Source organism: Lissotriton helveticus, chromosome 9 (genome assembly GCF_964261635.1).
Source record: "Lissotriton helveticus chromosome 9, aLisHel1.1, whole genome shotgun sequence".
Classification (NCBI taxonomy): domain Eukaryota; kingdom Metazoa; phylum Chordata; class Amphibia; order Caudata; family Salamandridae; genus Lissotriton; species Lissotriton helveticus.
Window position 1 is genome coordinate 478,719,417 of NC_136070.1, and position 26,781 is coordinate 478,746,197.

Genomic DNA, 26,781 nt, shown 5'->3' on the forward strand with positions numbered 1-26,781 from the left:
ATCAGAATGTTGACCCTCATACAATGTAATGAGGTGCTGGATCATATACATACCCACCAGTCGTTGCTCGGCTGGGGGCAATTTCAGAAACATTTGTGCCACTATTTCGTCTGGAAAAGTGGTAGAATCAGTAATCCATCGGACTGCTGATCGGACTAGTTCTTGTTCATGCATAGTACTTAACTCGCTATAACCGATTCGTGATTTCAGAATGTGATCGGTAGCTTGAAATACTTGTTCTAGAGAACCTTGTTCTGGTGTTGGACGATGGAAAGTTGACTTGTGTTCTAGGCGTAAATGGCGATCTGGAAATCTAGATTTTCCTACATACGCTATTCTGGCGGGATTCTCGTCCTCTACCTCTTCCGCAGAGTCATTTTCTTTCTCGCTTACTTGTGCTGCTTTACGTTGATCATGTAACCTTATTATTTCCTTACGAATTTTCTTGTACATACTCTCTATACTGCTGATGGTCTTATGCTTACCCTCGGCTATATTATCACTCCACTTTGTCAGGGTTCTCATTTCGGCTTGATCTTTGGTCGGATAATCTTGTTCTCGTATTAGACAATTAATCAGAAACTTTAATAGCATGAGCTGGACTTCAACTTTTCTTTGAGACATGACGTCACTAATACTTTCTGGATCATCCCCTGTACGGATGAAACGGTATATTCTGTCTAGATCTCCTTTCATATCTGGTAGGGTGACTAGATACTCGGTCACCTTTCTCACGCGTAATGAATATAAAACCATATTATCCTCGCCTGGGACTGGATCATAGCCACATTCGTTAAGGGCTTTTCTTATTTCTGCAACAGACTGATACCTGGGCGTACGCTGTGACGCTAGTGCATGTAATTCGGCTAACGTTAAACGCTTGTGTGGCGGCGGGGTTCCTGGAGGACCTCCCCCTGCGGCCCCTAAACTAGAGTCGTCTACTGATGCTCTTCGTACTAGCGCAGCGGGAAATTGAAATGCGGGCTGAACTTGTATGGCGGGCTGGACCGGGGGTACCGTAACAGGTACTCCGGTGTCTGGAGGAGCGGGAAGTGCCTGATTTACAGGGACTGGCGGAGCGGGATTTGCATATTCTGGGACTGTGTCGTCCAAATAGGACGAAATGAAAATATCAGCTGCGGTCGGTTTGTGACGTAGCTTGGTCGGAACTAGTGGTGGCGGAAAGTTACTGGATGCCTCCGGGGTCGCTTTTGGCAAGCCCTCGGCAAGAAGAGGATACATACCCTTAATAAGGGCATGCCTCTGTCTGTCTGACTGTTCGGCTTTAACTCGTTCACCTATCTCGATTAATTCTTTTTCTTGTGCTCGCTCTAAGGATTCTCTACTTAATTCAGACTTTCTGATTTCTTTTTCGGTTCTTTTATGAGATTCTTTGCGCCATAACTCGATGGCATCTTTCTGTGACTGTCTGGCTTTCTTTTTCCATAATGCTTCTTCTACTCTCATGATGCACTCGGCATCCCACGTACCTGATACGGGCCATCTATACTTTTCCTCTAACTGTTTGGTATACTCTACCCATAAATCTAGATACAATATGGCGCTTATGCCATGTTTCTGATACATAAAATGACCTGGACTGTCCCTAGGCGGGACAGAAACTGCTGCTTCTAGCAGACCTTTTCTGGTTCTTAACTGACGCAGTTTTGAAAATAGCGGCATGACTGAACTATAATCTGGACACAATACAATACACAATAAACACGATAATTACTTCACACTCATACCACAACATTAAAATACATGAAGAACATTTAAAATAACAGTTCGAACAGAATACTTCCTGGAATACGGAAAACAGAATACATGAATTTTCTCGAGAACAGAACTGACTAGAACAGGAACTAGATGCACTGCTAAAACAGTACTAAACTTACCGGTCTCATAAAGAGACACGTCAGGACCCGCATCCACCGAAGTGGACACTTCGTTTTGTGGGTCTGTGTACCACCAACCCACGGACCAGAGACAATTGGATTGACCCTGTCTAGATACTACCCCAGTAATGGTACTCACCGGGCAGTAAGAACGGAAAGCCTCAGACTGGACGGGACTGCTTCGACGCCGGACGGACGAACTTCGGACTTCTGTTACGGGTGGGCCTCCGGATACCTCGGACCTTGGACTCTCGGCTTGGGCTCTGGTCGGGACTCGCCGCGTTCCTCCACCGCCTCGTCTGGATGCTGGACCGCCACCTCCGTCTCCTCCGTGGGCCTGAGGGATACTTGAAGCAGAAATATCTGCACGTGCACGGTATGGTTCCGTCACGGCTGCAGAGGGTCAGGGGGCCGGCGTGGCTTCACCGGTGCGTGGGGAAAGGGCAAGTCCCTATTCGGGCGCCATTACCTTCCATTTAATGTGGAAAAGTAAATTTTGCCATGTTCTGTGTCCCTACGCGTCCTCCATCATATGTTATGTGTGCATGATTAATATGCATATGTATTTCCCATGTTCGATTAAAGACGCAATTATAGTTGTGTCCACCTTTAGTATGTCTATTTCCAGTTCTCGTGAATGATACGAATATCAGGCCTATGTAAAGCTACGTTGCCACGTCTCTCAGTGTGCACGTTATTTCATTGTAAAGTCCCCGTTCCTAGGCCTCAAAAGGGCCCGGACACCAGATTCAGCTCCTGTCTCCTGAGCCCTCGCTGAGGAGCGATACAGCCCCCACCTGTATCCCTGACCCTTCACTTACTTCCTGCCTCGCAGTGCCCGGTTCAGCCTGGCTCTGCCTCTGAGTCTGCCAAGAGTATGTTATGATTCTAGTTATCAGTCCAGCCCTCCTTCTCTGCATTCCTAAAGCTACTGAATCGCATCAATAGTTTCCGTCATTGTCTAGCCTTTACGTCTCCATGTTGGAGAAATACTGTATTAATGGTCATTTAATATTCTTCATCACGCACTACATGTAGAATAATGCATGCTCCAGTCTTAGAGTCTGTTAGCTTTTCCCCTCCTGACTTCTAGTTTATATCAACATGTTCTCTAAACATCAGATACTAGATACTGTTTAGGTACATGTCGCCCTGACTCTCCAGACTTCAGTCTCTGCTCCTAGCACAGAGTTCATAGCCCCCAGCTTCTCCTAGTAACACGTCATTGTCAGTTTGCGCGCACCATCAGGTTAGAGGTCCCGGCTCCTTAGGTAGCCCCCTCCATGTTTCCGCCCCATTCATGACATATTCTGTTACGTTTGCATCACATGTCTATGTATACGCCCTGTTACACCTACTTTCACCCTTATCTTTCGCGACTGCTACGCGTCACACCCTTTGCTCACACCCACTGCTCCGCCTATCATATGTACTGTAATGCAACTGTTTTACTATATATATGCCTGTGTATTGTTATTAAATGTTACGCCAGTCCTTTTCCCCAGAGCGTGCTCATCCCAGATCCAGCCCCGGCAGCTGCCGGGCCCTGCCATCCTATTCCTATGCAGGTTGTCCTGTTCCTGTCCTTTATGCTGTAATAAACCTGCGAAACTCCCACTACCTCGAATCTTGACTCTTATTTATTGAGCTATCTGTTATTGCTATGCCTAGACAAAAATAGATCCGGTATTATTTATTTATATACCACAAGTGGACTGGGCCGTCAAACCAGCAGCCTCAGCCTGGTACACAGGACCGGATTGGGGGATGGGCTTAAGCCCTTTCAGTCTAATGGGCGGTGTGCGTCTGCGCATACAGATTCACAGCATGCAATCACACAAGACATACCAGCTGCAGGGTCTTGGGTGGCGGAAAGGAAGCTTCCGAGGTTCCAGGAGGGTTGAGGAGACTGGCACCTCCTCTCATTTGCTGACCTTTGGTGTGACAATGAGAGGAGGAAGAAGTCCCTGACTCGTCACAGAGTGGGATGGGGTGAGCAAGACTTGCTGACCCCACTCCAAACCACTCTGTGATGAGGCGTCAATGATCGACACTTGGCCTGAGGCATTTCATGGCTTAAATCTGCGGCGCCTACGTCCGTGGCCTTCAGTGACACTCCCCCCTCGTCATGAAGGGAGGTCGTCCAGGCACTTTGCTGGGCTGAGAAGGTCATGCCCGCTCAGTTCAGGCAGCTAGGTGCCAGTGCATTAAGCACATGTATAGAACCTGGCTGCCTGACCTGAAGAGTGTCCGTCAGGCTGACCTTTACTCAGCCTGACACTCTGAGGTCATGAAAAGGGTGGAGGGGAGCAGAGCCCAATCTTAAGGCGGGCGCCCATTGTCTCTACCTCTTGGTGCCTGTACTCATTACAAAACTGTTAAATAAATTAGAATTAAAGTTATATGACAATGAGGTTCTGCTTATATCTACCCTATCTAATGACCACTTGGGCAAACATTACATTTGTGGCTGAAATGGAGCACCTTCTGTCAGTTAAACAACTGGATTACATAGCACTCAGGGGGCGGCATGGCGTTCACTGGCCGGGCAGAGGCAGTTGTTGTGCGGTTTCTGGGGTGAGAGCACTGCGCATTGGAGGCCATCCCAAAGTGTAATCGAACCATTGGCACGAAAACAACACCCCCCACCCCCGTGCCACCAATTGCAGTTAGCAGGGCTCCCCCCCGGGTAAATCGGCATCTGCGGCACAGAGGCCTGGCGGGCATGGACTGTGGCTCATTATAGAGACATATCAGTGGAACACTCTGCCTCCAGTAGCAGAGTCACACTGCGCAAGATTGGGCAGGATTGCAAGCTTCTTACCCGGACATAGCACCAAAGTTCTACCACAAAACTGAGAGGCATCTTTCTTAGAACTGGTGTGTGAGCGCCCCCTCAAGGTTTGGCATAACAGCAGGCTGCAGGAATCCTTCGTACTTCTTCAAGAGTAGGAGGTTAGAGCTGAGAATGGAGGATCTGTGGCACCTTATGCAAATTTCAAGGGCCCCCTAGCTATAGCGATCACACATTCTGTACCTCGGCATTGGACTTCTGAGCCGTGAGAACCCAGACAGCAAATCAACAAGCACGCACCAAGGTAATACGCAGCTGGACAGGGCATTGACATAAACTGCGTCACTTCTCTAGAGGACCTCTACATTTCTTTTCGGTCCATGGCTCCCCCTCTTGCCTTCTAGCTCCAATGCAGGAATTGAATGGCTGGTCCTGGACCTTCTCCACGTTTTCCAGGGCCTGGGTTGCACGGGCCTGTGGACTGTTGGCAGTGCTGAGATTCACAGAAGCGCCCCGGGAGGCCGAAGGGGTGTGCGCGTGATCAGGAAACGTGAATGGCCCGCTGCTAGTGGTAGTTTGATTAAAAATCCACCCGCCGACACCCGAGGGAAGAATGAACACAACTACAGGAAAGCTGGTTTTTTCTTCATTTTGCACCGGCCTATATGGTAGCCCCAGTACCCTCTCTGGCTTGTTTCTACGCCCTCCCCCCACCTTCTTCTTTTACTTCTATCCTCGTCGTAGCCTAGGTTTCTATTCTAAACTGTTTCCCCCGAACATTGAGACCTGAGCAACATGGCTGATGCCCGATGGAGTTGCTAGACAACTAATGAGGAGATTGTCCCTGGTTTCCCCCTCAACCGTCACCTACCCAGCCGGACATTGGACACAGTTCTTCCTCGTCTCCCTGTTATGGCTCCTTCCTCCCCTCCTTTCCTATAATTTCAACCTCACTGTTTGTTTTACTTTACCTTACTACGCATTTTTAACTGTTGCAATTTATAGCTCAATGTTTCCTCTGTTCTAGCGCTCTGATACCTACGGGTAAACCCAGCACTTTATAATCCTTTTGATGTACCTTCTAATGCAACGTTTCCCCTGGTTTTGAACTCTGATACCTACGGGTCTAGATAGCGCTATATAATCACCGCAAATCAAATCTAAAACTGTTTTTATCTGAACGCTGAAACCTGAGCAACAAGGCTGAGGACCGGGGAGCTGCTTGACAGCTAAAGAGGAGATGGGCCCTGGTTTTCCCCTTGACCGTCACCTACCCAGCCGGACATTGGGCATTGTTCTTCCTCGTCTCCCCGCTATTACTCCTTCCTTCCCTCCCTCCTTCGAATTATTGAAACATTGTTTATGTGTACTGTACCTTACTATGCTCTTTTATCTGATGTAACCTGTAACACAACGATTCTAAATGTAAATAATTCTGATACCCTCTTGGGTCAAGTTCGTGCTATATAAAACTTTATAAATAAATTGTACATTTAATGCAAAGCAAAAGAAACAGAAAGCACAACTACATCATCTTGTCAAAGAAAAGTCCTAAACATAAAAGCTCAGCAATCATCTACTTTGTCAAAAATGATTGACCTAATTCTAAAAACCCGGGAGAATGTCGCAAACTCAACGAAGTGCTTTTTCAAGATGTAAAATATATTTTTAAGACAAAGCAATATATGAGTTACCTGCTCCACAGAGCCCCGAAGGCCTACGTCCTGTGTGCATCCAATCCCTCTTCATCCTTTGTAGCAATCGTAGGGCAGTCATTGATACTTCATGGTTTTTGTCCCCAAATTCAAGCATATGTGCAAAGCGAGGGATGTACAAACATGGATCTACAACGAAAACAGAAAAACAAACACTTTCAAAGTCAAGCATAATAACGGGAAGTCAGCTTTTTGCAAGAATGCAGAATTAATACATTTAAACACCAGATCGTCAGTGAACTGACAAAGTAAAATAAAACAGATTACCTTCCTAGAAGCAAACGGTCTAACCCATGTCATCAATCCACACTAAGAAGATTATGCATGCTAATGGAAAGAAGCAGCTAAACTGATTGAACCAAAAGTAAGAAGACTGGCAATGCCCACAACCACACAAACAAAACCCTGCTTAATACCAACATAGCTGCACTACTTCAGAATTCAGCAATAAGATGTTTTTTGTTATCCAACTCAATAGTACTCATTGTATCAACCTCAGAATGTTTAAAGGCTGAATGGACATGCTGGGATTTGAACCTGTGACCATGAAGTCGAACACAGGGCCCTACAGTGGACGCATTAGGGCACTAAGCCACCAGATCCGGCAGTAATGCTGCTGAAAAAGAAACGTGCTCTGGTCTCGGACGCTGTGCTTTCACTGGACCCACTCTGTGGCACCGTATGCCAACCAGAGAAGCAGAGGCAGAAATTACTCAGAATCAGGTGCTCTAAACACAACCTGATTTAATGGTGCTCCAAAACGGGTGTCAAGAAAACAAATTGTGGATAACAGACCAAAATACAGAGCTTCCCAAGAGCTAGCTGTCTTTAAAATGAGCACGGGTGGCAATTATGGTGAAATAATATTAGTAATACTCAAAAGTAGGGTCTGGGGCAGTAGGGGGCCCTTTAGATGCGGCTCCCTGGTCGACAGCAGCTCTGGGCTTAACATATTTCTGACCGTCAGTCCTGAATCGAGTAAATACACGCAGAAGCATTTATTGACAGCTTAACTGAAGTTGAGCAAAGGAAATAAATAAGGTGTCCTGCACCACTTAACTTGAGGAACACCTTCATTTTTAAAGACCTCTTGCAAAAAATAAAACGTCTCTACAAAATTCTAAAAGTGTATTTCATTAACATGCAGACGCGTTTCACCATAGTAAAGTAGTAGTAGTGAAGTATTTTTTTAACTACTAGTTTACATACATTAATTTAGAATCTTTCATGCTTCGCTCCCACCCTGGCAACAATGTAAATAGTGAAATAAGAGGCAAGTCAGTAGTTGTGTTCACCCTCTGAGTGGCCTGGATTGCTGTTTTACAAGGACAGCATCTCAGCATATCAAATTAAACACAAGAGAAGGTTCTGTATTGGACACACCCTTAAGTCATGTATTTCACAGCCCTCATACATGATAATGAAGAAAACTGAGACAGTGAATGAAAACAAGTGCCTCTGATTTCAATATGTGCAATTCATCGTTTATATGTGCATGCTTCGCTTCTCCTATGCTCACCTTACATTACCATTCCCACCTGCCACCCTGTTGGCATCAATGCAGCCCTTGGTTACACAACAGGTCACACTTTTCAGCCTCCTGGAAAATGTTTGCGAGTACCCATGATATTATAGACTATGAGGCAATGGTAGTGATTGGAACGCTAAAACCAGTATGGTTTTAAACTTGAACGGAGAATAACAGAGAAGCTTTCATCAATACCCAAGTCTGAGATGAACATTTCCGAGGCCTGTGACATTTACTTTTGACAGTCATTTTGTCACACCTAGTAATTAAAACAGAAAACAAACATTAACATTCTAAAACAAACAAGGGGCTCAAATGAGGACATATAGTTCCACTATGTTGCTTTCAAATCGACATTTGGTATACCAAGAATATACAACCTCCTTACTGAGCCAAAACAGCTATTGTAGCCTTCCGATAAACATATATCAATACAATTAAGTCTTGCAAGCCTTGGGTCCTTAAGCAAATATGGACCATTCAGATCTCAGAGGAGATGGCAACTTAATAATGGTGATACTTTTGACTGAACAAGCAGACAGAACAACTATCTTAAAATTGAACCAAAGAAACGGCTTGTATTGCTCCCTTGAAATTGAAAAGTATAAACTAGGTAGAACATCGAGGTGTACTGTTTAAGGGAAGATAGCTTAAGTAAATTGACTCACTCGGCAGTGTAACTACTTGGAAAAAGAAAGGTTCCTTCCTTCCTGGTATTGTGTGGTAAAACGTTGCCACGCCAGGCAGACTGAGGTGGCCAAACCTCAGCTTTGCAGCAATGGCTATAGAAATACACATGGCACTGGGCATTAATAAGGTCACTTCTAACTGGAACTATAGCAGTTCAATTAATGTGTGTTAGTGGATCTTTTCGACAAGACATTGAATGCACTGGCAGGAAAGCTACTACCATAACAAGGTAAATAGAAGGCTTCAACCTGTCTTTCTCAATACATGTGAGTGAATGCATGGATGGTAACCTTGCACATGTGATCTGCATGGAATGCATGCTGTATTCCCGAGGACACCCACATGTTCAGCTGTTAGCATCACTGATATGCTTCCCTAGTTCTGGGAGAATGTTCTGTATTATACTACTTGAACCTTTTTTAAGTTGAGAATTAGAGACCTCTTGTATACTTTAGTATACTTCTTTGTGGGCTTCCAGCCCTCCCACTGATTTTCATTTGTTTGTTTCAGTGTCCTTTAAAGATCCTTGCTTGGTCAATCCTTCTTTGTCCCTCCTTTTTGTCTTTCTGATTCGTCCCACAGAGCAGGGACCAAGTATTGTATCATTACGCTTTGGCTGTTTTTCTGTTTGGAGGACTTTTTTTTTTTAACTTCATTCCTGCTTGTGTAACACTGTGGTTGTGTGTTCAGCTTTCGCACCCGTGTTTCATTGCATCTTTGCCAACCCTCTTCTTTCACTCAACATTGAAGGCCCACAACTGCTCCCGTGCACGGCGTCCTGCGTGAGTGATTGAACACATTTTTAGTCGCTCGGACCTCCGACTTCAAAACAGTGATGAAATGCTTGTTTCCCTCAGCTGATTAGCTAGAAAGTAGGTGCATGCACACAGAGACGCCGCTATTTACACTCGTGCTCTTTGGCTCAGTGATTAAACACATTTTTAGTAGGGTTATAAACTTGCCGGTTTCAGTGGTATTGGGGGTGCATTCACTTGTGGTATGGGAGCCTGGGCACCAAGGTTTGGTGCAAACATGGCTTGGAGATGTGGTGCTTTACGAGATATTGGACGAGTTGATTGGGAATGGGCTTCAGGTCTTTACAAGGGGTGTGACTTTGTACATGTGTATGATGTCTTTTCTTGACAATTGACCATATGGTTGTGTTTAACTTCATGTGCATGTGCTCTGCACGTGGTGGGTTACGCTCTACTTTACTGTGGGGGCGTGGGCAATGAGTACTTACAACGCTGAAGACTTGAAGTGGGGTTCTGTACTTACTGCAAGCTGAACTTCACTGCTGTTGATGTGATGTACTCTGCCGAACACGGGTACGTGGTGGCACTGTGTTTTACTTACGTTTTGTATACAACAAGCATTAGTTCTTATGGGATAGCTTTCATTTGGTTGACCCATGGTATTTTTCACTGGCACTCAGTGGTATAAGTGTACTTACTCACATGACGTTACTACATGATCATAATTTATTGATGTGTAATTTAATGGCTCCTGAGTGAGAGCCGGGACTATGATTGGCCATACGGCATTCATTGCTTGTTTCATTGATGTGCACAGCAGCCTACAGGACATTGCTAGTGCTTGTTAATATTATCGCTAATTTCTATATGACATTTTCAGAAGTAATTTGCAAACCTGGGTATTACAAAATCATGGCCCCCTTCCTTCTGTGCTGCAAACAGTTCAGAGTTTCTCTAAAAAAAAAAAAATGCTTCAAGAGTCGAAAGGTGTTATGCCAGTTCATGACCCCTGCCTTAGTTGGCACAGAGTTCCATCTGCCTGCTTGCGAGAGACTTGATACACTACTTTTGCTCACACAGGCTCGCCACGAAAAGCGTTTATCTGACTGGCTTAAAAATGACACCTGTTTCCTCATGGCCCTTTATGGAAACATCATCGGTACAGCAACAACCCGTAAGTTTGTTACGTATTCCAACCCTTTTGTTAACGCTCCCTTTATAATGCAGAATATAGGCGATTTTTATTCTAGCCGCAAAGTAATAATACTTCAGTTTTCTGCTGATGTAAATGTAACCACTTGCAATAAATATCAGTGGGAAATTAAAAGCTGTCCTCTGCCCCCTCTACTTCCGCAAGTTATCCATTTCAATTTCTCAAATGTTGGCCGAAACAGAGTGATGTCCTTGACGAGGGACTTGTAGGAAAGTACAACCTCTGTGTGGCAGCTGCAGTTAAAGATTAGTGAATGCCTCTTTTCAGTAGCTTACAGGTTCTCAGTACTGGCCAGGTCTCCTCCTGACTCTAAATTCCAGTTTCTCATCCTTTCTCGAAAGACTCCCTCACACCACCCACTCTGTCCATCATCGAGCATGCATGCTGGGTCCAAGACACATTACAGTACCTCTCTTTTGTCAGAAGAAAGAAAGCAATCTCACAACAGCACTCTCCTCTTAATTTATAAGAAATAAGTGCCAAGACCAACGATTTGCTCAGAAGCCAGTCTCCGTCGCTACTCAATGTCGGAGTGACGAATATAGTGCTGGTTTCATCTTATGCCTCTTTAATCCAACAAAGACACCCCATGCCTCTTAATATCACTCTTGCAGGTTCTTTTTTTCATCCCTGCTTTTTCATTTGTCACTGCTTGCTGGTCCTTCTCCTATCCTCGTTTTGTCCTTTTCTATTTTGCTTTGACTCAAAATCTTTTAGGGAAAATAAGTGCTGGTCCCCAAAAATGAGTGAAGGTGCCCCCAGTAACCACCGGCTCAAATTAATAACTGCGCACAATGCACTATTGCATACATCTCGCACAATCCAACTCAATACCATATAATTACTATCCAGATAATTCCACTGCACACCACGCCACATAATTCCACTCCACAAACCCACTCCACACCACTCAATCCCACAATTCCAATCCAACCCACACAATTCCACTCCACACACACCCGCTCCACTCCAGAAGACATAGGTGTGTGTGTAGGTAAAAGACACTGCCTTTTACAAAGCCAGTAGCTCCCTCGAACTCACGCAAAGGCGAGCCCTAATGGATTTACCAATGCTTCTTATTTGAATAAAGTAATAAACCAGCAATAAGTTAAAGCCAGAAGGAATATTAGTGTATACGTTTCTACTTTACGGTTTGGTAAAGTCCCCGCTTTCACATGCGGTCACATGGAAAGGCACGCTCCCAAATGAAGCAAAACGTTGACGTCACTGTATGAGAACTGCTGTTTACAAGACAAAAGAATCACACGACGACCGTAGTTGGATACAGAATTGTTACAAATGATTACAGTTTGTGTTCAGAGCCACTTGGCCGTGGGGCATACGATGTGTCCTTTCCCACTGAAAGTACTTTAGCAAGGAGTAGCATGAACGCTGTGGGCCCTAGTGCTGGAGTGAAAGAAGCCTCCCATCGCCATTTTGAAGAGTCAGAAAGTCTATATTTGGGCCCGCTGCAGAGGGACTCGGACTGTCATAGGCCCGGCACCACCGCACCTGCTGCTCCATGGATAGCCACACTTCCCATTTTGAAGTCCAAAACAAACGTGTGCAAAATCCATAAGATAAAACAAATGATTGAAAAGGTCTTGTTGGTAAATATCTTTTTAGGGTGTGCCTTTCAAATTGTCCTCTGCTGGTAGATACCCATGGCGGATGCAATTTAAAAGATATACGATCCATCGGTGTTCTGAACGGTGCCATCCGTCTCATCGTTTATTCCTTGTCTTTCATTCAGAATAACCTGTTTGAAGCCAGTCGCTGCCTGGTATTCTTAATACATTAAAGCGCTGGACCCGTTATCTGGTCGAAACAGGCCTCCTGCACAAATCAAACTTCAGACTGGTCCACTATGCACGAGGGGACGGGCTCTCTTCAGCGCCTCGGCTGGTCAAACACAGATGTGTCACATAGTCATCCATGGGCTTCTAAGACGTGTCTCTTTCTCACCCCTCTAAGGGAGCTTAATTCTACGGATGCTACTACGTCACAAAATGCGGGCTTTCCTATACGCCCAATGAAACGATTATGAAAAGGTTTTTGTTTGTGTGTGTGTGTTTTTTTTTAACCCGCCTTGCATGGGGAGGATAGTTGCTGTTCCAACTCGGACGTGTTCAGTGGAAAGACCCACCCTGCTTCAGGGAGACTGAGGAAGCAGGAAGATAGCCTGCATGTGGCATAATGTTCATACGGAGGGGCAGGGAGGGTCAAAGGTGCGTCCTGGGAGGGAAACAGCATGCAATTTATGAACATACCCGCCCCAAAGGCTTCTTAACACCTTGGCAGTGTTTCTGCTAAACCCAGCTGGAAGTGTGGGGCTCTTCAAACAACCGGTCCATTGTGTCTGCCTGCTGTACTAAGTATTTTGCATTGCCACACAACAGGGCATTTGAATGGGCAATTAACGACTTGTGTACTTGGTTAACTGCTTGCTCACATCATAAAGCAGGCAAATACACCAAGTGGATTGCGGAGGCCAAGGAGGGCAAACTGAGGGCTGAGAATATCAAGCTGTTGTGAGCCCAAGACAAATAAGCATTGGCAAGGCCAATAGGACTGGTGTCACCATTGTCAGTGCGTGTTTTGTTGGGACATAGTTCTTGCTAAATTTTATTTTTAGGGAAGCTGCTGGACCATCATCAATTAGTTAGCCACTGGCTGAACAGACGAATGGAGAGGGCTGGATGAAACCTTTCATAAGGTAACAATATTATAGATATAAATTTAGTTAAATCAAAAGGTATTAGCTAACCCCAGAACTAAAACCAGGTTGACTGTCCCCCCTATTCACCACACACCTTTCTGCTGATTTCAAGATTGCTTCCAACTTCTTTTTGGAGTCAAGCTGTGCTTAATTTGAGCCGGTGGTTTCCAGTACTGAACACTGGCACTTAATCACCAACATCTGCAGTTTTCAGGAGCACCAATTAAGGACACATTCACAGTCATTTATGGTAGGCACAGGCAGATTAAGTGATTTGCCCAGTATCACAGGATGATGAGCCGACTGAGGGGAATCGAACCTGGTTCAGCTCTCTCCATTCCGCCACATCCTCTCCCCACTTTCATGGTTAGTAGTCGTTTCTGTTTTAGGCGGCGCAAACAGGAGAAAACGGCTGGGGCAAAATGCTCCTGGCAAGAGCACAACACTTTTTTTTATTTTTTACAAATGAAATACTGGAGTCAAGATTTGTGTGCATTGACCTCAGGACACCCCCCACGCCGCACGGCTCGTCAGCTGTAGCGCGTCGCCCCTAGCATCGGTGCTCCTTTGCTGCTGCTCGTGGTTCTCCCCGCTGCTGCCCCTTGTGACTACTGCTGTTCTCCCTTGTCTTGTTGACCGCATTTGTGAATTCCTGATTTGTGCCCTCTTGCTCTCTCTTGTCTTGTAGCCCCTTTTGTGAATTTCCTGGATTTGAGCCCATCACATTGTTGTTCTCCCTTGTCTTGTTGCCCGCATTTGTGAATTCCTGATTTGTGCCCTCTTGCTCTCACTTGTCTTGTAGCCCTCATTTTGTAATTTCCCGGATATGAGCCCGTCGCATTGTACCCCGGTGTGCCCCCCTCCCCGCTGCCGCCGCTCCCTCGCGGCCCCGCCCCCTTCTCCGCTGTAACCCCATTGGCCGCCCGCTCTCGCCTCCCAGCTGCTCCTCCCTCCCACTTGGCCTCATATGGAGACCGCACGTACGTGCAGCGGTCACGCGCAGCAGGCGTGCCGAGTGCGCGCCAAAGGCAAGCCCGTCTGCGCACGTCCGTGCCTGGACCGCGCCCAGCGCCAAGACACCTGGCCCCCGACAACGCCAGACCACACGACAGACCTACGACGCCACCACTCTCCACGCACTCAACGCCGGCCGGAACCCCGTCTGCTACCGAGCCACCCCGAAACGCACCCACGGACCCTTCACCTGCCAAGCCTGCAAATTCACCTGCCTCAGGACCTGCACCGCACCCGACAAGCCAAGCACCAACAACAACCACCTCAAGTGCATCCTGCTCAACACCCGCTCCGTCCACAGACACGCCGTCGAACTCTGGAACCTCCCTCTTCTCTCCCGGCCCACCCGGGCTGCCTAGCGGGCTGCTCTCTACTGTTTACACTCTCCAACCACGCGTTCACCTCCACCTGGGCCCAACCAATGCCTGGGTTCTCTTCCTTAGCCCACCGAAACTCCCTATCATAATTCAACCACACCTGGCCCCCATGTGTAGCGTGTGCCTTCACAATTTTGTTGGTGTAATACACCAATGGAATCGCCAACTCCAGTCGCTTCTCTAATAGGACCGTGCAAAAACATGAAAACCAAAGAGCCAATTCGTCAAAGTTTCCTCTATCCTTGGCCTCCGCTCTTTGAAGAATCCCTCTTTTCCTTCCCTTTCTTTGTAATCAATATCACTCCTCTTGGGCCTGATCAGTGAAAAAATATCAACATACGCGCCCTTCCAGATCTTTTTGCGCACCTCCTGACTCACATGTGTCGCCAGCATCCCTGACTGAGACAACACGTTACCCTGGAACCCCCCCAGTACCCCCCCAGCCCCGCTGCCCTTGGCGTCATCTGGCTTACCTCCTGAGGGTCCCGCCAATGCGGCTGTGGGGGGTTGGACTCCAATCGCCCCTTCGGGCTTGGTTCTACGCGCTTCTACCACTTGCGCAATCTGCCTCTGGATGTCCTGCAATGCCCCCTGGTTTGTTGCTTGCTGCGGGACCCAAGGCGCTGTTGCCCCTGCGTTCGGCCGTTCTCCCACCCTACCCGACCCCGACAATTGTCCCACCAGTGTTGACACTGATGCCAACAAACTATCCAGTGGATCCTGCACGACCGCTACTGCGGCCACCGGCTGTGGTGCGAGCGGGGCGGGAACATTGGTGACCGGCCCTGGCGCTAGCGCTTTCAAAGCCTCCCTAATCTCAGTTAACAACGACCCCACTGGGTCTACTGATACCCCTGAGCCTGCAGGGAGATCACCCCCTGCGGCGCCACTGACTCTGGTCCTGGGCTGGGTGTAGGGACAACAACTACCTCGGGCTGGATCGGGAGGGGGGGGACGGGACCTACTGATCCCTCGTCCTCGCCCCCTACCCCCGGGGAAGGCCTACGCTTCTTGTTCCTGCCCCCCACCGTCTTTTTTGGCTTAGTCTTCTTTTTTTAAGGGGGGGAAGGCCGACCTTGGAGGTACTCCCTCCCTCCGTGGTCTTTCCACTACCTCGGGTTGTTCCCCCTCGCTCTCCTCCTCACTCTCCGACCTGTCCTTGCCCAACTTCGCTATTAACAATTTCATTATTTGGGCCAACTCGGGATCGGTGTCTTTCCGCTTATGGCTACCTCTTTTGGGCGCCATACCGCCTGTCTTTTCTACGTCCCTCGCGCTGCTTCGTGACACGCCTCCTGTACCTAGGACTACGCTTGTGCTCCCCTGGCAACGCACCCCCCAGCCGCGCTACTAACAAACTCTGCTGCGTGAGTCGGGATCCCCGCTCCCCAGTCCCTCGCTGCGTGCTGCCGACGCCGCCCGGCAGGAGCCCGAACACAGGGTAAGCCCCCACGAGCAGCCGCAACTCCCGAAAGGCAACACACCAAGCCAAAAAGCACAGTACACCCCCCCCCGAAGTCTACGGCTGCCCGCCAGGCCCCCCCAATGCACACGACTCCTTACCTGGCCACGTGGTCAGCACTCGCTACGCGCCCTCCGGAGACCGCCACCGATTCCAGCCGCCCTCCCTCGGTTATCCAACGGGAGGTGCGGTGAAGTAGCTCCGCCAAAGCCCACCACGAAGAGGCACTCCACACTCGAGAACCGGGCTCCCTCGACAATCCAACGGGAGCCACGGGAGTTACTTAAAAATGGCTGCTCCTGTTCGCGGTGGCGCCAACGATGGGCCACTACGCAGTCCTGGAGTGGTGGGGGGGGGGAACAGAGACTCTGGTCACAGGGAATTGACCCTAAATAGGCCAAAGGTCTCCGCCCCCCGCCACTCCGGACGTGCGTCACCGCCCTGAGGAAAATGATATTTTGCCTGACCAAATATGACCAAATATGTCCTCTACATATACCCTATGTTACATGTCATGTGCATGTCACCCATGCATATTTCCCGTAGTGGCCTGAATCACTAGGCCCCTGCAATCATGTCCTGCATTAGAAATGCCAGTCATCAAGTCTCCCAAACGTTAAGTTAGCATAAGGCCCATGTATTTGCATTTTGCATTGTACACCTCTAATAAATATCGTACTGAACCCTTTTTGTGGTTCAGATTGAACCACCAGTCCCTGAATTAATGTTTACATGACTCCTGACACACTGAAGCTGCAGTTACGTCCCTCTGACCTCGCATACTTCTAGCTCAGCCGCAAGAAGCCCAGTAAGGGTTGCCAAGACAGTATATTTTGCTTAACAGTTATCTGCCTGCCCGGTGAGGAAAAGTAAACAGAACCCGTCCGAGGGAGATAGGCCTAGCCATTCTGTCTCCATTGAAGTAAATCACAGTGCTTGCACCCATAGAAAGCTCATGCAATGAACGAATAAATATGCCCTCTCTGTCTTTTAGTGACGAACAACCTTTTCTTCAGATAATACATCCCCTGACTCTAGATATCAGTTGTACTAGATGTGCTGGTCGCCTTGACATAAAAGATCTCTCTGCTAGGTTGTAAGTCAGCCTCCACCCAGTTACACGTCAATTGTACGTCATGTTCAAAGTTGCACAATTAGGGCACAGTTCGAGCTGGTCATGCAAACTCCTCCTCTGTGTACCACCCACCTATGACACCTACCTATCACACACCTATGACTCATCAAGTGTACACCCACATGTTCTTATCTCATTTTCTGTCTTGCGCCTGCTCCTATGTACAAGGAGTATTAGGGGTGGCCGGCGGCCGATTGGCTGCCCGGCCGTCCAACCACCATGACTGCTGGGCGGGGCCCGGAGTTGCCGGGTCCTAAGGGCGTGCCTCGCGATACTCGGCTCTTGGCAGACGTCGCCTTCCTTACAGAAACCTGGATGAGCGCCTGACATCGCCATAGCCATCCCGGACAGATACAAGATCACCCGGAAGGACCGCGCCAACCAGACTGGAGGAGGCATCGCCATCGTACACAAGAACAGCATCCGCATCACGACCAACCCCGACGACACTTTCACCGCCGCCGAACACCTCCACTTCCAGATACACACCGACCCCAAGACCACCCTCAGAGGCACCCTCATCTACAGCCCGCACACCCTCCCCTCCGCCGACTACATCCTCCTAGGGGACCTCAACTTCCACCTGGAGAACAACAAGGACCGCAAAACCGCCAACCTGCTGGACAACCTCACTAACCTCGGACTCAAGCAACTGGTGAACACCCCCACCCACTACGCCGGCCACACGCTTGATCCCATCTTCTCCTCCAGCAAGCACATCTCCTTCAGCCACTCCACCGGACTCCATTGGACTGACCACAGCTGCATCCACTTCAGCTTCAGAAGAACCACGACCCACCACCACCCGCAACAGGGCCCTCGCAGGAGCTGGAGCAAGATCACCGCAGAGCAACTCACCACCTCCCTCCGCCAGAACCCTCCCGCCAGCACAACGGACCCCAACGAAGCAGCCAGCAACCTCACACAGTGGCTCACCAACTGCGCAGATGACCTCGCACCACTGACGGACCCTCCCAGCAGACCCAGCAGCAAGAAAGCCCACTGGTTCACCGACGAACTCAAGTTCTCCAAGAAGAACTGCCGCACCCTAGAGAAAGCCTGGCGCCATGACCAGACCACGGACAACATGACGGCCCTCAAGCACGCCACCCGCAAATACCACCAGATGATCCGCACCACCACGAAGACAGCATTCAAAGAACGACTGAACAACAACGCCAACAACAGCAAGGAACTCTTCAACATCGTCAAAGAGTTCTCCAACCCCAGCGCCGGAAACAACGACATCACTCCCTCGCAAGACCTCTGCGACTCACTCGCCTCGGTCTTCCACCGCAAGATCGCCAATATACACAACAGCTTCGGCGCACCAACCACGCACCCAACCACCGAACCAACGCCCCCCACCACCACCCTCTGCACCTGGACCCCGATCAGCACCGAAGAAACCACCCGCACGATGAACACCATCCACTCCGGATCACCAACCGACCCCTTCCCCCACCACGTCTTCAACAAGGTCGACTCCATCATCGCACCCCAACTCCGGGACATCATCAACACCTCCTTCAACACCGCCACCTTCCCGGAGACCTGGAAGCAGGCCGAGCCCAGCGCCCTCCTGAAGAAACCAACAGCGGACCCCACCGACCTCAAGAACTACCGCCCCATCTCGCTTCTCCCTTTTCCTGCCAAAGTCATCGAAAAGACCATCAACAGACAGCTTGCCGCCTTCCTCGAGACGAACGGATCCCTCGACCCTTCGCAGTCCGGTTTCCGAGCCAACCACAGCACCGAGACCGCCCTCATCGCAGCCACTGACGACATCAGATCCCTGCTCGACAACGGGGAAACAGCGGCCCTCATCCTCCTGGACCTCTCTGCAGCGTTCGACACTGTCTGCCACCGCACCCTAGTACAGCGCCTCAGCAACATGGGAATACGAGAAAAGGCACTGGAGTGGATCATCTCTTTCCTCGCCGGAAGAACCCAGAGAGTCCGCCTCCCCCCGTTCAGATCCGAGGCCACCGAAGTCATCTACGGCGTACCACAAGGGTCATCACTCAGCCCAACCCTCTTCAACGTCTACATGAGCCCCCTCGCAGCCATCGAACGCAAACACAACCTCAACATCATCTCCTACGCCGACGACACCCAGCTTATCCTCTCCCTCACCAACGACCCCGCCACCGCCAGAACCAGCCTACACGAAGGGATGAAAGACGTCGCCGAATGGATGAGGAACAGCCGCCTGAAACTGAACTCAGACAAGACGTAAGTCCTCATCCTGGGATCATCGCCCTCCGCCTGGGACGACTCCTGGTGGCCCCCTGCCCTGGGCACCACCCCCAAACCAACGGACCATGCACGCAACCTGAGCTTCATCCTGGACTCCTCCCTCTCGATGACCAGACAAGTCAACGCCGTGCCGTCATCATGCTTCAACACCCTGCGCATGCTCCGTAAGATCTTCCGATGGATCCCCACCGAAACCAGGAAGACGGTCACCCAGGCACTCGTCACCAGCCGACTGGACTACGGAAACACCCTCTACGCCGGAACCACAGCCAAACTTCAAAAAAGACTCCAGCGCATCCAGAACGCCTCCGCACGACTCGTCCGGGACATCCCCCGACACAGCCACATCTCCGGCCACCTGAGAGACCTGCACTGGCTCCCCGTCAGCAAGAGGATCATGTTCAGGCTCCTCACCCACGCACACAAGGCCCTCCACGACCTGGGTCCCAAGTACCTCAACAACCGCCTGACCTTCTACGCACCCACCCGCCAGCTACGATTGACCAGCCTCGCCCTCGCCGCACCACGCATCCGTAAAGCCACCGCCCGGGGAAGATCCTTCTCCTACCTGGCAGCCAAGACATGGAACTCCCTCCCGATCCACCTCCGGCAGACCCAGGATCATCTCTCCTTCAGGAAGCTCCTCAAGACCTGGCTCTTCGAGCAGTAGCGGACCCCCCCTACCCCCCCAGCACCTTGAGACCCTTCCGGGTGAGTAGCGCGCTATACAAATGCCCATGATTGATTGATTGATATGGTCTTTATCCCCTTCGAGTGGTCATGCTCTTGCAACCTTCATCAGAAACTTAAAATCTTGAAAGGTTAACAAAAGTTTTCTTTTCTAAAAAGGAATTTAGCCAATACAAAGGCTTTTTTTTAACTAGAAGTTAAGAGAGAGTAGATGGTAAGTTGACTTTTTATTTGCACTTAAATTCTCTGAAAATAAAGTAATCTTCGCAGAACTAGTGTGCCATTTGTGCTAATTTCTGCCATATGGCGAACTTGACTAAGACTGACCATGCCGTGTAAAAGCTGTAAAAGTGACTTCACATAAATCTTTCCATTGAAGATGACTGAGCAATTTCGCTTATGTGTCGTTGTAAAACGTAATCGTCATGTTTTACCTTTTGTCATGAATGCATGTTCTCCCCAAAGTTTTTATTATTGTTTTATATAAAAACTATAGCACCCAGGAGCTGGGCAATTCCACAAAATGATGCATCACAGGATAGCTTTGCTTAAACGAAGCCTAGAGATAAATGCCTTGTGCAAAGGCCCCATTACGGTGGTTAACATGATAACTTTATTGCAAAGGAGCACACGGGTGGTTTGGCTTCACAATTCGCAGTACTGATTAGCATTATATAAAATGCCAGAGGACGCCGTACGTTTCCAGTACAGTCAGCATCTTACATCAGTGCAGGTTTCTTTGGCCCATTCCTTTACCAGACCGTTTTCCCGGTCAAAGAATACTTCCTATAAAAGGTAAAGCGCGCCTTTCAGCCTCTATTTTCGGTTGGGGGTAAGCTTGACAACCACTGTGAGAATGTTTTAATAAATACGAACCTCGTCTCACCCTATATGAAGGTGTCCGCCGACAGCCGGAAGATTGAGGGAAAAAATACAGCATTGAGGAAGTTGACCTATCCAGACCTTTCTGACATAGACTTTGATAGATTGAGGGTTTACACTGATTAATCGTCCGTTTCTGAAGATGGCCTTTAAGACGTCTATGCAGCGCAGCCTTATGCGCGTCTTTCTGCCATTTGTGACTGCTGACCTCGCGCACTCACTGCAATCAGTCACGCTGGCCTTACACGGGCCGGAGGGACGCGCATGTTCACATGTGCTCGACTTACGGCCGAATGTTCAGCTCTGCGACCATCACGTGCTCTCTTGTGCACCTTCGAAAAGCCGTTAAAGCTGTGCACAGCCCCTTTACATCCACTGTGTACACATTTTTGTGTTCTTTATATAAGGTGCACACAGATCACAGATTAAAAAACTTTATGTTATAATGTTGGGTAAATGTAATATTGGTAGATAGTAAGAATTATTGTTTAGAAAAAAATGGGGAAACAGGTAATAATGTTGGCACAGTCGTGGAATTTTCTGGCTCACCTACGCGAACAAGGGGTCTCTGTCACCGTGAATAGTAACAAATCCAGCCAGTGTGTGGAGGAACTTGTAACCTGCATTTCCACCGCAGGACCATCTTACACAAGTGGTTGCTGCCAGGCTCGGATTGGGAAGGGCACCGGCCATTGGCCAACGGGCCGGTGCCACAGAGTCACGTGTAAGCCGTTTTTTTGAGGCCTCTGTAAACCGGCCCAAGTGACTGACTTTCTTTTCCAGTCCCCACCAGGCCACTTTAATGTGGCCCCAGTATCTCGGTCACTCCCCTGCCGTGCTGTACATTGAGGTTAGGGGCCAGGTGTTGCTTTAGCCTTGGGGAATTCTCACGCCCTGCCGCGTGTGCCCTAACAGAAGCAGTGTTAACCCCAGCCGGGACATCACTTTCAGGCCATGACGGGTGCAGGGAGGCTGGGTTGTAAGAGAAGTTGGCCTCTGTGGTAGGCAGGTGTTGTGACCTCATCCCCAGTGTCTATTAGGACTGGTTGGGGGGTAGGAGAGGGTTGCATAAAATTGCGCTACGGTCAGAGTTGCAGACCTTGAAACTGTTTTCGGTCCCTGCGTCTGCTCAACTGCCTGTGATTCTGGGCAAATCACTTAATCGCTATACCGAAAATGAATTTGATCTTGTGTAATGTAACTGGTGCTCAAGTACACTCCTCCAATAACTTTGGGCCGAATTCACACTATACAAAACTATAACAACAAATAACTGGCCAGATTCCAGTGAGACTAAACACAAGGTGATCCATGAAAGGGTTGATCAGGGAATGAGGACCACTTTTTTTTTTGAGTGCCCTGGCCTAATTGTGATCCCAATCTGACCTTGGTTGCTGCACATTATCTCTTACTGTAACAAGTTGGCATCATTCAGCAAGTATCTGATCCGTTAGGGAACGTCACTGCAAAAATACAACTTTAGCCTCAATTATTGGGACAGCTATTTTTTTGTTTAAACTTGTAAATTTCAAGTCGCAGTGTCGGCTAGGGAAAGTAAGGCTTCATACAATGTTCGAAATCTGACAGCCCAAGCAGTTTATCTTTTACTACAACCACCCAAATGTCTTTACCTTCATTTAAGTATAGCAGGTCCATTGTTTTTGGTTTAACCTCACATTACATCAGATTCTTTCCGTTTAAAATTGATGTGTTTTTTTACTAAAACGAAAATTCGTAATCAGAAAATCATTAAACATTTTTGTTCCAAATAATTGACCGATTTTTGCAAATATGATCATTGACAAATCTAACCAAACGCTGGGAGGAGGTTAGGACAAGAGGAATGTACGCAGCAGAGCTCATGTGAAAGATGTTCTCTGTTTTGCTTGGCTCTCCATGTGTCAATAGTAGATTAACTATGTTACTTACTCATGGTCAAAACTGGACCAAAAGACCAATTGAGGGGCATGTCAATGAGGAGTTGTATACGGATCAAGCTCTTCTCCACTCCTGACCGCCCATACTTGTGTAGTAACCTCCTGTTTGCTACCGGTCTTACCTGGAATGAGGTCAGTATCTACCCTGGTGCTGAATTCTATGGAGAGAATGATGCAGGAAATACATTTTAAAATCAAATTCGACTTCCACACCGTATTAGGATTTCACCTTAGAATGCATTTAAATCTTTGCAGAAATAATTTTGCATAAAAAAATAACTTGTAGAATATATGCCTGCTTTAAAAGTGTAAGAATCACTTTTGGAATGCATTATTTAACTCTGCTAAAAAATTAATATGAAGAAAATGTAGTAGGCTATCATTCTCTATGTGCGTCTGTAACTAGGCCCATAACATTTTTCTTTGACTGTTGCTTAAAGTTAAATAAAGATTTATTTAGAATATTTTGCCTAGCACCAGCCTTCTACTAGAGAATGTGTTGACTTCGAGATTATGTTCTTTTGCTTCATCACACCACATTAGTTCACTCAGTTTTAACAATTAACTTTGCTGTGGATTTGATTGTTGGAATGAATAATAATTTATATATATTTTATGAATGCTTAACCCGGACATTGTTGATCGATTTGTTTCATTGCATTTATTTCGTCCTTTGTATTTACAATGGGACACTGAACGCAGCTAATCGCCTAGGTAAGAAGGTTCTCATGAGAACTTTCCTCCATATTTGCAACACTGAATTCAATACGTACAAGCATGAATGTTTACCGTGGGAATCGGAAGGAGAAGCAGCAGATATCGATGTCACCATTGGATGAGAGGTTTCCATCAGCTAAGCGCAACATACACCTACTAATTTTCAATACATTATTGTGCATTTTTATATTATAATCAAGAGTTTCTAGCTAGAAAGGAGAGATTCATCATTTTCTTACCCAAATCTCTGTCCTCTTTGATGAAAGCTACTGCTGACAGTGACTTTACCCTCTTTTGTCATTACTCTTCTTGATCAATGCTACTACAACGATCATTCTCCTATCACTGATTTATTTTACTGGTTGCTACTGCAGATGTGGCGAACTCAGCTGAGTTTCCAGAACGACCCTTTAAGGGGAGTTCCTGACTATCTATGCGCCGAAAATTGTGCTCTTTTCTAGAAGGAACTCTTCATGGGTTTTGTAATTAGGGAAGGTTATGCTCCGTTAGCTAGCTAGTGACCAATTTCCTTTATGGAACACTCTGTTTAATTTATGCTGTCACTAATCAATCTTGTATTTGATTTTTCTGTAATCTGGACAAACTGGAATAAAGATAATGAAGCCATACTAATCCTTTAAAGATAAAGATTTTGGAAATTTCTACAACTTCTCATCATTGACTGAAAATATAGAACCTCTTTCTGTCGAGGTGCGTCTCTCGGATTAAATCAGGTCCTGGTTACTCTGCGGCGTCATCAGACACGAAGAAGGCGACTTATCACGGCCCCAAACGATATCACCACTTTGGAAAACACTATCGAACTATAACGGCTGGAAAGGAAGGAACTCCTCGCTTTTCACTGCCCTCGGGCTGCTTTAAAGGCAAAAAGAAAAGGACCGTGCCAGCCCTAACCCTTTTTTACTCGAGACCTGCAACCGGGAGGGGAAAAAATCTTTTACTGCTCGCTGCAAATTCATCGTATGCAAAAATGAGCGCAGCTTTTATCGAATGAAATTCAATTTTATAAAATAAGAACCAAAAACTACACAGATCATAAAGACTTAATGAATCTTAGAGTACCTTCAAAACAACGCATCGGATAGCGCTTAAAAGAAAATATAACCACCTCATGAATTCCGTGACCTTATGACTCGTTGTTTTAAGGCAGTTGTTAATTCCACCTAAGAATCTTTGCTGATATTGTCCTGAGGAAGACACGAAAGGGCGTGTCGAAACGCGTCGACAGGAATCAGCATCCTCCACAAATTCTGGACATTCATTTATTGACAATAATACTATGATCTATGTACATTCTGTATAACAACAGTGTATGCCTTTTTTTTTTTTTTTTTAAAAGGAAATGTTTTTTAAATAATTTATTTTAATCATGTGTTCTGAATGAATATGTTTACATCAAAAGCTTTTATCAATAAAATTAAACTTTTCAATTTATCATATAAATTTCTTTTGAGTCCTTCTCTCCTGATAGTTTGCCATCTTACCTGCTTTTGTCAGATTGTGTTACTTTTTTGCCTGGGCTTTTACCCTTATTAATGATTGAGTGATAGAGGCATCGATAAGTTGTTGAAGAGAAGAAGTTGAGTGTCAAGCTCAAAGTCAAAAGAACCCGGGATGATAGCAAAAGTTCTAAACTTGTTTGCCGAGATTTTAGATGTGGAGTGTGAGGTACCATCACTTGAATCTGTAAAAATAGGGACAAGCTGTTGTGTTAGATTAATCTTGGTTAATGTTAGTGGAACCTTATTGCACAAACGGGGGAAACTGCATTGATCTGTGTGATTTTTCGCAGGCCGAGAATTCACTGCGAGTGTAGCAAACTCTTCAGTGGTTATAATACTATTTATTTTAGTAGAGCAAACAAGAAGTTGTTAAAATTGTGTGTGAATGTGAGGAAAATAGGGAGGGTGACTGCTGCGAGAAGCGAGATTGTACGTCAGAGTGTTTTGCGCTGCCATTGGCTGGTTGGTGTGCTTTCGTGCTGCCCTTTGCTAGAGGATTTTCAGTGCTGCATTGTGATTGGGTCTTGTCAAATTGAGTTCTGTCTTTGGATTTGGTAAGGAATCGTATTAAATTAGTAGCCAACATTTGGGGAATTAAAATTGGAAATACACCGAACAGAATCAAAACATTTGACTTAACACAACTTTTTTTAAGTAACACTTTTGTCAGGTTGCACTGATTCCGCTGACTTTAACCTGTGGCTGCCGGGCTGCGTTGAACTCAGCCCTCTGGAACCCAGCTGGTTCCGGACGCTCGGCTCCTTTGGACAACCTGTAGCCTCGCCACGAGGGTGCCATCCAGGGTCCCAGGTGAGGCTTTTAGCGCAGAGTGAATCTTGGCAGCAGAGACATGCCTCATGGGGCGGGTTGGGGAGGCTGCAGTGGAAACCGAGCTATGGCCCCACTGAGCCCTCACTCACAGGCCCCACAGAGGTGAGAAGGTGGATTCACTAAGGGGAATTTCGTCCAGCGCCATCAGATCCACAGAACAGAGAGGCCAGCAGTAGGGAAAGTGTTTAACTTTGGGGAGCCCTCGAAGCCCCATTGTTACCCTTACTGTGAGGAGAGAGGAGTGGGCCCAATGTCTGACGGCTCACTGAAGTTCCAAAAAAGTGCTAACTTTATTGCACTGTGCTTATTTAGCTATTAGACGTCCTCCCCTGCTCTGCTCCCTACTATATAACTGCAGTAGCTGTTTGGAGACCACCAAGAACCAGAGGAGTGTTGCTTATATTTATCGAGGACGTGAGGAGTATTCCTTTTAAACAGTGTGGTTGGGTGTGGCTCTAACTTCAATCAGCAATATCTTGAAGAAGGGCAAGAATTAAGTGGAGTGGATAACAGTCCATTGTTCGGTGTCTACAGCTTCCTCATCCTGATATTAAAGGGACTTTGAATAAGACTACATCAAGTATACCTGCGGCTGGTACTTTACGCAGATGATTTTGTGCCTGATTTATACTAAGGATGACA

General features: G+C 47.4%; 1 protein-coding gene across 4 annotated transcripts in view; it reads right to left on the bottom strand.

Moving 5' to 3' along the window:
- The window catches only part of BRF1 (BRF1 general transcription factor IIIB subunit), a 1,219,927-nt gene that overhangs the window by 584,285 nt on the left and 608,861 nt on the right, over nucleotides 1-26,781 (bottom strand). For all 4 annotated transcript variants that reach the window (XM_078660299.1, XM_078660297.1, XM_078660298.1 and 1 more), the window contains one exon: nucleotides 6,387-6,536. In XM_078660299.1, coding sequence (XP_078516425.1) covers nucleotides 6,387-6,536 — 150 coding nt within the window. The remainder of the gene's footprint in view (nucleotides 1-6,386; nucleotides 6,537-26,781) is intronic.